The sequence below is a fragment of the Lottia gigantea genome, assembly GCF_000327385.1.
Source record: "Lottia gigantea unplaced genomic scaffold LOTGIsca_74, whole genome shotgun sequence".
Taxonomy (NCBI): Eukaryota; Metazoa; Mollusca; class Gastropoda; family Lottiidae; genus Lottia; species Lottia gigantea.
In genome coordinates this window covers 445,228-458,781 of record NW_008710478.1, presented here as the reverse complement: position 1 = coordinate 458,781, position 13,554 = coordinate 445,228, and the positions used below count along the sequence as shown (strand labels likewise).

The 13,554-nt window shown below is 33.7% G+C and overlaps 1 protein-coding gene across 1 annotated transcript; it reads right to left on the bottom strand.

Annotated features, from left to right (window-relative positions):
* Positions 1-1,428: 1,428 nt before the first annotated feature.
* On the bottom strand, positions 1,429-11,000 carry LOTGIDRAFT_236064 (hypothetical protein). The gene is made up of 12 exons (XM_009066211.1): positions 10,869-11,000; positions 10,130-10,301; positions 9,718-9,828; positions 9,079-9,209; positions 8,592-8,642; positions 7,741-7,920; positions 7,032-7,223; positions 5,924-6,076; positions 5,185-5,323; positions 4,860-5,011; positions 4,307-4,471; positions 1,429-2,142 (listed from the first exon to the last, which is right to left on the bottom strand). The coding sequence occupies exons 1-12, from the start codon at positions 10,923-10,925 to the stop codon at positions 2,119-2,121; spliced, it is 1,527 nt and encodes a 508-aa protein (XP_009064459.1). The 5' UTR covers positions 10,926-11,000; the 3' UTR covers positions 1,429-2,118.
* Between the last annotated feature and the right edge of the window lie 2,554 nt (positions 11,001-13,554).

Genomic DNA, 13,554 nt, shown 5'->3' with positions numbered 1-13,554 from the left:
TAATTGTTTAACAGTGTTGTCAAGACTGGATTATTATCAAACAGTGTTGTCAAGACTAGAATATAGTCAAACACTGTTGTCAAGCCCAGGAATAATTGTTAAACACTGTTGTCAAGCCCAGGAATAATTGTTAAACACTGTTGTGAAGCCCAGGAATAATTGTCAAACAGTGTTGTCAAGACTGTCTTATTGTCAAACACTGATGTCAAAACTTGATTATTGTCAAACACGGTAGTCAAGACTGGATTATTGTCAAACACTGTTGTCAAGCCCAGGAATAATTGTTAAACAGTGTTGTCAAGACTGGGTTATTATCAAACAGTGTTGTCAAGCCCAGGAATAATTGTCAAACAGTGTTGTCAAGCCCAGGAATAATTGCCAAACAGTGTTGTCAAGCCTGGGAATAATTGTCAAACACTGTTGTCAAGTCTAGATTATTGTCAAACACTGTTGTCAAGCCCAGGAATAATTGTCAAACCGTGTTGTCAATCCCAGGAATAATTGTCAAACAGTGTCGTCAAGCCAAGGAATATTTATGATCTCAGACCCGTAGATTCAGGGCTGCTGACTTCTGACAACCGACCAATTCCATTACTGTGACTAAACACCATGCACCATTGCCACTCAGAATATATTACTTGTCCATCAGAACAATCAAGTCTGACAACGGATGGATAGACCTAATCCGGGAGGGACTTGGCAGTATTATGATTACCTCAACTAACTATTTGTACAATATTCGATGTTTAGGAGGTGTGATGAAACCTAATGATTGCTCTGGGATTTTGAGGACTGAAAAGGTATCCATTGCTAAATAGGTGATAAAATTATCACTAATCATTTCAAGATAAGGAAAACGCGTAACTTTTATCTCTGTTATTCTTTATAATTTGAGAATCTTGAGGTAACACTTGTGCACAAATTGCAGGCTTAAACCCATCGGGGTTGAAAGCTAACGGGCTAGAAGTATCAAAAAGTCATATGGTGTAAGGTCTTGTTGCCACACTCGGAGCTGTTCACAGTTCTAGTATTAATGTGTTTCTGGACACAATTAAAGGTACACACCTAATACGAGATGTTGAGCCAGCCGACGAAAGAGAATGTAATCTTGTAAGTGTTGATCTATCTAATGCCAAACGGTGGTTAGCTCCCCTCAATGCAAAGTCAAATATGTAATAATTTGAAAATATAATAAGATATCATTTCTACTTGATATTTATTAGAGAGAAGAATTAAATGTCTATCAACCAAAAGATATTCAAATAACACGCAATCGAAAATTTAAAATATCATTCCGACTCAAATTACATCGTTCTAAGTTTTAATATTGTTAATCTCGAATACGATTTCGTCCAACATTGTGAAGACCTCAACCAGTCATCCTCATTTGTTAAGGATCTTGCATCATTATCCAGAAAGACTACAAAATTGATCATTACATATTAGTTTATTTGATAATAAAAGATTGAAGAAAAATTACAATCATAATCAACGTCTAATTGCACAATTATTTTACATCTTAATACTCCAAATAAACTATTGAAACATCTGATATACTTTCAAGGAATATATATACTAAGTGTTTACTTATCAGCTGAGAGGCTGGCTGAAATAGATCAGTTGTCTGAAGATCGCACAGTTACTCTGAGTAACAACATGTTCTAGTTTCTGAGTTTATATTTCTATCTGTAAATATCAGCTGTTGTCACTTCGGGGCAATATTGACATCCTCATGGGTAGATATCTTATTTAATGACTCCTAGCAACGCCATTTTGTAAATAATAGCAGAAAGGTGACCATAGTTTCAATTTACAATTTTTCTGGAATTGCAAGAGAGTCGGACCTCACATGAGGAAATGGAAGTTACCCTCCTTTTATCCCCATTTTAAAATTATCAGACCACCAACAAGTAGTACGCCATATCAGTTAACCCCATTTTGAAAATAAATCGTAGTCACAGTATTAATAGAAGTAATTTCACATGCATTGGAATTGAATAAATAAAACAATATAAAGACTGATGAAATCACATGACAAGTAATCAATGGTTTATCTTTTCATCAATATACATAAATCTTTCCAACATCAGGTTCATCAATAATCACTTATTCTGTTTTTTACAGATTGGCTGATACTCCTCCCTGAAACAAACATAGTAATCAGTGAAATTTAACGATTTTTATAACCAATCATATTGCGATACGTATAACTCTATTAAGGCTACGATATGATATGTATCACTCTATTAAGGTTACGATACGCTATGTATCACTCTATTAAGGTTACGATACGATATGTATCACTCTATTAAGGTTACGATACGATATGTATCACTCTATTAAGGTTACAATACGATATGCATCACTCTATTAAGGTTACAATATGATATGCATCACTCTATTAAGGTTACGATACGATATGTATCACTCTATTAAGGTAACGATACGATATGCATCACTCTATTAAGGTTACGATACGATATGTTTCACTCTATTAAGGCTACGATATGTATCACTCTATTAAGGTTACGATACGATATGTATCACTCTATTAAGGTTACGATATGATATGTATCACTCTATTAAGGTAACGATACGATATGCATCACTCTATTAAGGTTACGATACGATATGTTTCACTCTATTAAGGCTACGATATGTATCACTCTATTAAGGTAACAATACGATATGGATCACTCTATTAAGATTACGATACGATATGTATCACTCTATTAAGGCTACGATATGTATACTCTATTAAGGCTACGATACGATACATATCACTCAATTAAGGCTATGAAATGATACATATCACTCAATTAAGGCTACAATAAGATATGTTTGACTCTATTATGGCTACAATATGATACATATCACTATTAAAGCTAAGATACGATATGTATCACCCTAGTAAGGCTACGATACGAATCACTCTATTAAGGCTTTGATAAGTTCCCACTCTCTTAAGACTATGATACAATATGCTACACTATGATGCCTTTCACTCTACTAACGCTAGACTATGATGCCTTTCACTCTATTAAGGCTACACTATGAAGCCTTTCACTCTATTAAGGCTATGATATGATACATATTACTCTATTAAAGCTACGATATGATACATATTACTCTATTAAAGCTACGATATGATACATATTACTCTATTAAGGCTACGATATGATACATATTACTCTATTAAAGCTATGATATGATACATATTACTCTATTAAAGCTAATATACGATACATATGACTCTATTAAGGCTATGATATGATACATACCGCTCTATTAAAGCTACGATACGATACATATTACTCTATTAAGGCTATGATATGATACATACCGCTCTATTAAAGCTACGATACGATACATATTACTCTATTAAAGCTACGATATGATACATATCGCTCTATTAAAGCTACAATACGATACATATTACTCTATTAAGGCTATGATATGATACATATCGCTCTATTAAAGCTTCGATATACATATCACTCTATTAAAGCTACGATACGATACATATTACTCTATTAAGGCTACGATATGACACATATTACTCTATTAAGGCTATGATACGCTACATATCACTCTATTATGGCTACACTATAATGCCTTTCACTCTATTAATCACTCTATTAAAGCTACGATACGATACATATTACTCTATTAAGGCTATGATACGATATATCGCTCTATTAAAGCTACAATACGATACATATTACTCTATTAAGGCTATGATACGATACATATTACTCTATTAAGGCTATGATACGATACATATTACTCTATTAAGGTTACAATACGATACACATCACTCTATTAAGGCTTCGATATACACATCGCTCTATTAAGGCTTCGATATACATATCACTCTATTAAAGCTACGATATGATACATAGTACTCTATTAAGGCTATGATACGATACATATTACTCTATTAAGGCTATGATACGATACATATTACTCTATTAAGGCTATGACAGGATACATATCGCTCTATTAAAGCTACGATACAAAATATATTACTCTATTAAGGCCATGACACGATACATATCACTCTATTAAAGCTACGATACAAAATATATTACGAAATAGGGAATTAGATCTAGTAGCACTTTATCTTCAAAAACAGAAAACACACTACAAGAAACATCCAAATCTGTGTTTTAATCAGGTTGGTTTTCAGCTAGCCGACAAAATCATTACAGATAACAGTAGGTGATGTTTTTTATTAAAAAAGTAACAAACTGCTTTAAGATAATAGTTTTTATGTGGACGTATAAAAAATTTCATAAATTCTAACCTGTGCTCGTTTATATGCATTCAAAGCCTCCTGTAATTTTCTGCCATACTCAGCATCTGCTTGACCAAAATTATGAACAGCTCGTTTCTGAATAAATTCCTGAGCATCTTTTAAATTCCCAGCCATATTCTGAACCAATCTTTCTCTTTCTTCTGGATTTAATACCTGAAGAGAAATACAATAGTCAGGGGTAAAATATAGTCCTCATTCTCATTCCCAGTATAGCTGCCCTGATGAAGATTTTTTATCCAAAATACAAGTCAGCATCCTGAGATAAGCTTAAAGGATTGTAAAGAGGTTTTGTGTTAAGTCGAGGAATAGATTCAAAATGGCTGTGAACTACGTTTGTATGTGTTATTTCAATGCAAGAACCATACGTAGTTTTGTATGTACATGGATATTGTGACCTATGTAAAGAAAGAAAATTCTGAATATTCTTCGACTTAAAGAGATTGTAAAGAGGTTTTCTAAATTTTTATGTGTATCGGGGACACTCAATTCAAAATTCCTCTGTTGTGGGTTAAAACTCAGCCAAGTTTTATCTTTCTACTACCTTTCTCCAGAAAATTCCAACTTGACTAAAATTATCATCATCTGCTGTGTTATATCTCGTCACGTCTCCAGACAATTTAAACGGACATTCTAGATGTTTGGGGTTATCCTGGGGGCCACTGAAACTGTTCGGGAAATAATTTGGTGCTCCACCTGAATTAGAAATATGGTCAATGAGATATCAAGCACTCTGCAAAGGAACATGGTCTAACAGACCACTTACAAAAGGTGACTGCATAATGTCAGAAATATTATATATTATTTTTTAAAAATCTGACTCATCCAATCGAGGAAGAGATTCAAAATGGCATAGTTTGTATGCTTACCTTGATTATCATCAACACATTGTGGGCCGTCTCGTTGATAAGTTCTGGTCCTAGCGTTATATGGACAGTTGATAGGAATCTGTAGGTAATTACTTCCTAGACGATGTCTGTGGGTGTCAGAATACGAAAATAATCGCCCCTGAAAAATAATAGAAGATAGATTTAAGATTGGAAATACACATACATATATAGACAATAGGCCAGATAAAAGCAAACTATTCAGTAAGGTTGATCAAGAGAAATTCTGAGCAAAAGTACAAAGGAAGTTCATATATCTTCTAAAATTTCAAGAATTAGCTAAACATCATTTAATTTCCAAGAAAATCAGTTTCAGAATCAGAGGTCAAGGGAAATAACTTTGTTTCTAATTACTGGAATATGCTTACATTCAAACTTGATATTCGTTTTATTATTAATGTATACAAATAACAAGTTTGATCAAAATCTGTTTAAAATATAGATTCCCGAGCCGACAATGAACAGACCTAAAGTGGCCCTCATACCATAGCGTTCAACGGTTGCTGATTGTTGCCAATAAGAATAAGTTATAAGTTTCAAACACCACAGTTGTGTTCCTTACTAGTGATCACTTTCATTATTCGCAACCATACACAACTGGTAATAACTATGGTGTGAGGGAACATTTGGTGCTGAAAGCAAAAGTCAACATTTAGGGATGTGTTCAGACATTAAGATGCGAGCAATGACATAATCAAACTCTGGAAGTGAAAGACTATACCTGTAACATTTTATCCGGACTGGCCTCAATCCCTGGTACCATATGAGCTGGTGAAAAGGCTATCTGTTCAACCTCAGTAAAGTAATTTTTAGGGTTTTTATTCAGCACCATTTTACCCAATGGTAGTAAGGGATATTCACCCTGGGGCCACACCTAGAATTGAGAAAGGGTCACATATTAAAAAAATGAAATGAATGGAGTTTAACGAGCTACTTTTCTATACAATGTGGGCTAATGAAAACAGACATATTGAAAAAGAAATGCAATGAAACATCTTAGTTTTCTTCTACTTATCAGATTATTGAAGTTGGCTAATGGAATGCAGTTTGCAATGAGGGTAATTTTGTATATAAGACATTGATGTGCACACAGGCCCTCAGTTTATTGTCAGCCCTTTGTACATGTCAGTACCTCTGACCTGTGACAGGAAGAATCCAGGTTGTAAAATTCAAAGAAAACCTCATCCTCTCAAACTATGCTGGATCTAGGTTACTGGACCAAGCATGCATCACTCCTATATCTAAAGTCTTTCAATGGCAATTAGTAATTGAGGATGATGTCAAATCATTGCATAAAACTTTAACCAGTGATTGTTGTTCCATAAAGCTGTGTCTATATATCATACTCACAATTGCTAAATGCCATTTAAAGACTTTATTCTTAACAATAAGCATTAACATATATATAGTGTGCCTATCACTTCTTCTCATTATGTGCATGTCGAAACGTTGCATTAAACTTTAACCAGTGATTGTTGTTCCATAAAGCTGTGTCTATATATCATACTCACAATTGCTAAATGCCATTTAAAGACTTTATTCTTAACAATAAGCATTAACATATATATAGTGTGCCTATCACTTCTTCTCATTATGTGCATGTCGAAACGTTGCATTAAACTTTAACCAGTGATTGTTGTTCCATAAAGCTGTGGCTATATACTTATATCTAGGTTGAATATTTCAATAAATCTAACTTTCTGAATTAACATCTATATGAAGAAATATATGTATTATAGTGCCTGGATATTCAATTATTGTTTCTTAATCCTAATCTTAAAGGGCAAGCAACCTTTTCTAAGCTTCGCACTATTATCTTAAACAGGTACCTTTGACAAATCAAATGGATTCCATCTAAATCTCTCAGCTTCTTCATAAGACATGACTTGAATATACACAGTCCAGGATGGTGAGTTACCTTCACGTATAGCGTTATATAGGTCTCGTGTAGAGTAGTCTGGATCACTGGCAGATAATTCTCCTGCTTTCTCAGCTCTCAGACATTTAATACCTTGATCAGTCTGGATAATTAAAGACAAAGTTATAAATGATAAGAAAATATAATCCATTGATGTGAATCTTGTAAAGGGATTTTGAGTTGAAAATACATACAGCCTTTCCACTGAGAATTGTAAGTAAAGCTAGCTTAGCTTTATTGCCGAACGTTTTGCCTTTACACTGAAGTTACCTGGTTCCCGAACGACTTTAGCCTCAATCACAAAGTTGCTCGTTATTGACAACTCATGATGTACAAGACTACTGTTTAATTCAGATTAACCATTAAGGACTTTCCAAAATAGACACTGAATAGATATGCCCAATAGTATAAAACACTTTCAGTAAGTAAACATACCCTGTCTTAAAGTCTAAAACCAATAGACATTTAATATAAGAATTTGTAAATGAAACGTTGAATTGACAAGCCCAATACATACAATATAACTGTCAAATGCAACTCAATGCAAAATGTAAACAACAGAGCACAATTGATGGAATTTAAAGCACAAATGGAAATTTTTTTATAAAATGACGTCTAACCTTAAAATGAAATTTACAGTAAACTCCTTTATTGTCGTTATTGATCATTTTAAAGGTGTGACTTCCATAACCATTCATATGTCTGTACCCGTCTGGCGTACCTCGGTCAGAGAACAGGAAAGACACCTGGTGAGCTGTTTCTGGCCGTAACGAGATAAAATCCCAAAACATATCAGGATCCTTTAACATAAAACACACAATATTTAAAATAAACTCAGGTGCTTTTTAGAAATGACATTTGAGACAAATTCTTCAAGAAGTAAGCCTGTTGTACAGTTTAACTAAATTTGTTTTTGGTTTCAGTAATGAAATAAAACTTTTTCAGACTAATATTCTCAAGGTACAGTAGCATATATGGCATTTGGGACCAAAAGTAGCACACTGCTATTGTGTCACAATGTAATGAAATAAAGAGACTGTTATTCTCTGAATGCAATGGCCTATCATACGAAACTAGGTATGGTTCTTATGAGAAAATAAACACACATGAACATGGTTCACCATCATTTTGAATCACTTCCTCTACTTGTAAAAATGTTTCAACACAGTCTTCGAATCACATTTAGAGCCATTTAGAAACGTTAAAATGTGATTTGAAGGCTTAGTTGACACATTGTAGCCGTTTTCAAAATACGACTTATTAAGTCAACAAAGAGATTCAAAATGGTTGTGAACTACATTTGGGTGTGTTTTTTCCATGTAAGACATGTGAGTGGACTGTATGGCATTAGAGATCAAAACTTGCTTACTGGTATTTCCCCACATGTTCTGGCTAGTTTGACACAATAATTACCAGTACTACACATGGCCTATAAATAAATATAACAAGTTTAGTCTCTTTCAAAACTTACCTTTAAATTTGTAACTGGATTTCTCTTCTGTGTATGAATAAAGCTTGGAAACTAAAAAATAAATATTTCAATTCATTTTACCATTGAAACAAAAGAAAAAGATGAGCAACATTTCACTCAAAATGTACAATTCAAATACAAACTTTTTTGTTGTTACTGGTACTCAGAATTTCATACTAGGCAATCTTCAGACAACTGACTTATTTCAGCCTGTTTACCTTTTGAAGTTTGACAAGTTTTTTTATACCAGTATCTTCGTCTCAATACAGACTAAGTCCTGTTTATACGGCCAAAAGTTACTCACATGAGCATATTTACTCCTGGAGTATATTTGCTTACATAAGCAAAAGCGTTTACATGACCACTTTTACTTATTTAAGTATATTTAAACAGGGCTTAAGATGGTTTGATTAAATAACTGACATAGGGGCATTGTTGATGAAAAGCTTTCCTATTTACAGAGGTTACAAAATACTTAAGTACTTACTAGAAAAGGATCTCGGATGAAAAATATTGGAGTGTTGTTTCCAACTAAATCCCAGTTTCCATCCTCGGTGTAAAATTTAACAGCAAAACCTCTTGGATCTCTGGCAGTATCAGCTGAACCTTTTTCACCTCCTGTCAGATAAATTACAAGAAGTCAGGTAGGGTGGTTTAAGTCTGAGTTTTCTCCACCTGATTGGAATGACGAAGCAGATAACACTATGCAGTGTGCTATGAGAAAAATTTTGCCAGGACAGTGCCATCATCCTTCTCTTTTAATATTTCCATCTGATCTAAACTTGAAGCACAAGGTCTTGGTTTATCCGACACTTTTCTGTTTAACCAGCATCACTGAGAGGAGGAAATTGGGTTAATAAATCTGAATGAATATCTCATCCAAACTGAATCAATAAGCAATAAGATGAATAGTCATGCTTTCAACAACAACAAAATTTGTTAGACTGATTGACTGGAATTATTAGTCTTTTTCTTCTTACATGCACAAAGAAAACTGGTGAAGCAAAAGTTTATGACAAAACATTTAAAATTCCATACATTTCTTGCATATTAGAAAACATTTTGGTGAAAATCGTTTCAGAATTTAACTTTTACCGGAGATTTAAAATCAAGTTTGTCAACTTACCTACAGTAGAGAATCTAACAGCGACTGGGGTTCTCTTTCCAACTGTATCAAATACCTTAGCTTTACAATATTTAGAAATATCATGGGTCACCTCAAAATAACCCAGTGCACCTGAAATTATATGAATTTAAATGATAAAAATTATACAGATATGGAACGAAAAATTGAGTTTTATGTCCCTGTCAATGATTGGGCAGATGAGGACATGAGGTAAGGTAATACCATTCAGTGAATTAGTGTTACAAGTCATAAATACCCCAGTTGTACTCATGTCATGTGGTAATTGAATATTTTATTGAGCATTAAATGTCACTGAACACGAGATGTATTGTAACAATTTTATGAGATTATGGATGGCAAGTGAAGTAACCTGCAGAAGAAAAAGAAACAAAATATCCAAAGTTGCAATTACCTGCCCCTTTAGCATGGACAACTCTTTCAGGGATTCTCTCTCTGTTAAAATGAGCCATTTCATCCGTGAAGACGAAATCTTGTAGAAGAATTGGACCACGAGGTCCCACTGTCAATGTAGCATTCTTGGCACCAACAGGAGCACCTGTTCCTGTTGTCAGGGTTTCGGCATCCTGTAAATGGAACATAAAATTGGATTTAATGCCCAGCACTGTCAAAATGATATTTTCAAGGGCAATTTTAAACTGAATTGTGGCCTTATAAATGTCAAATAGGGAAGAATGTTTTTTTGGGAATGAAAATTGTAAAATCTTGATTTATATGAATCTGAAGAAAAACAACAAAAGTTTGAAGATTTTAATGGACTTCATCTTTTGTATTATTGCAAATATTTAATTAGAAATAATGAATATCGGACATAATTCAATTCAGAAATGGTTTATTATTATGCTATGGCAAATGGACATTATAAAGTGCAACTTGCAGCTTCAAGTGGACAGTGAATACTAATAGCTTGGTTCCATCAATGCACCCTTAAAGATGAGCTCTTTGCTGTCAAATATATCACAATAGTGATCGTGGGCTAATAATTCAGACATTTAGGCTTAGGCTGGACTCTGCTCTTGTGGTCAAATTACTAAGGAAAGATAACTCTTGTATTATTCTGCAAGTTTCGACAAATTGCACACAAAAGAATCGTTAAAATGGACTGATTCGTTGATTAAAACATGCAAACTTACACCCTGCTGCCTCTTAAATTCGTTCATCTGTTCAGCCGCTTTGTCCCTATTTGCCATCTTGGTTTTTGGTAGAATTTCTGTTATGAAACTCAACTTCGCACAGAAAAGAAGACAACGGCCTTGAAATTTGCCTGGTCAAAGGTCAATGTGAAGTAGAATTATTATCCAGTGAAGGATTGTCTAGTGAATAAACGTCTAGATGTTAGAGACTATAGCTGTTATCTATTGGAAAGTGCTCTGTAAGGAAGAGTTGACATGGTCTAAAGATAGGAGTATCTGGTTCAAACTGCATTGTTAGTAAACAATCTACTTTGCACTGCTATTATCATGACTTGTACCGTACTGAAGGGATAGAACGCAAAGCAATATGAAACGCATTAATCGGTTATGTTTATCAATTTTAAAGTTGTTATCCCAGAGAGCTGCTTTCGATAATATTCACACTTGAACCATAAAAATACCAGCAATATTTAGATCATATCAATATGTTTGATATGCCAAGATATTTCTCAAATTTGTAAACAAGGATACAAATTTCAAATTTTCAGTCTACTTTCTACTTCAATTTTTATAGAAAGGATTATGCACAGGCTACCCTTTAAAATCCTTCGAAATACATAGGTTTGAAGTTAAAATAGCGAGTGCTTTCTTTCATCCCTTCCTTACACTTTGTGAATTTCAAGGGAATAAATGTTTAACAGCGATATTCTGATAAATCTGAGAGATAGGCGCCTTTTCTATGTGGGATGTCACCTTTTGCTTCACAGATCGTACTACTGCAACACGGTATGGGCTAACAGAGGCCCATTAAGTGTTAGGGCCTACATTTAGGACCTACATTGATTAACGGATCATTCGATATTAATTCCGGATCTAATTTCCCACCGGGTGTATGTAATTGCAATATTCCTGCCTTTCCGACAGGCCGTCGAAATGCTCATATTGTCTCGTGTTGAATATTGAAAGCATTCCCACCATTTTCTAGTTCAAAGAAACAAATCCGAAAGTGATATTTTGTATATTTTTGGACAGTGTCGGATCAAAAAAAAAAAAATAAAAAGATTTTAAGAATTTGACCAAATTATGGACACATCATTATCAATAAATATATCCAGTTTCAATGAAAACAATTAAATTTTACATTTTTTATTAAATATTATAACAATTAATTATATATATATATATTATAGCTTATATCATATCTAACATAATGATACATAATGATATAAAGTAATAAAATAATATCATAAAATAACAAAACACAAAAAGTCTCTATTCTGGCCCTGTGAGAGTGATGTTGGTCTTCATGATACTGTAGAGGCCGAAGACGTTACACATCTGTGAGGTGTCTAAATATTTACTATACAAAAATAATATAGAAATATACCACGTGAGTTTCTATCAAAATTTAAACTCACTCTTTCAAATTTCAAAAGATTATGAACGTGCAGTTATGACACCAGAACGATGTCACGCAGGTGAGAAGGTTAGTAATAACGTCCTGTGGCGCGGAACGTATTATATTAGGAGAACCAGACTTCGGAAATTGTCCAAAACAAGCAAGAGATCATCAAATAGTACTAAAATACATATTGTACTACAAATTGGGAATTTCTATCAGATACAAATATGTCATGAAACATTACAACAGTATAACAGTACAATGATTTACAATAAAATATAAAAATGATATACAGATATATGAAAAATAACACAATTAAGTATAAAAGTAAAAAATAATATCATTAGAAGCATTAAAAGATATAATATATTCCTTTATGTAGGCCTACGTATTAAAGGGACAGACGTGTCATTTTCTGTACAAAACGCATCTTAGTTTCGGAAACGGTTTTTTTAGTTAAGCTAGTCAGTGATTGTGTTCACAGCTCATTGTCGAAATTTGAACCTTCAAATCTATGTGTGTTCAGAATTATCTGCGATTAAATGTTAAGATATATTTGAAGAAAATAAGCGATTTTAATTCATTCTACCCTATTACTTCTATTTACTATTTAATTATACTCAAAACTCAAATCAACCCGCGAAAATGGCGAACATGACTTATTTCAATTGAATAATAACACAGGCGCAGAATTAGAATTAGAATTAGAATTAGAAGTAGAAATACAATACAATGCAATGCAATGCAATACACCATGGCTGTTTCAAATACTACAGGTTAATGTGGTTGTAGTTTTCAGCCGATTGAATGGGTTTGAAAGTCTTAGCTCCTTTGGATACAGAGTTATCGTTATTGACTTCAATGTGATTGTAAGTATCTGATTCTGAATTAGCTCCCTTTGACACAGAGTCATTGTTATTGACTTCAATGTGATTGTAAGTATCTAGTTCTGAATTAGCTCCCTTGGACACAGAGTAATCGTTATCCGGCATTGCTTTAGCTTCTTCGTATACAGAGTTGCCGTTCTTGATTCCAATGTGATTGTAAGTATCTGGTTTTGAATAAGCTCCCTTGGACAGAGAGCTGTCGTTCTTAATTCCAATGTGATTGTAAGTATCTGGTTCTGAATTACCTCCCTTGGACAAAGAGTTATCGTTATTGATTCCAATGTGATTGTAATTATCTGGTTCTGAATTACCTCCCTTGGACACAGAGTTATCGTTATTGACACTAATGTGATTGTAATTATCTGGTTCTGAATTAGCTCCCCTGGACAGAGAGTGT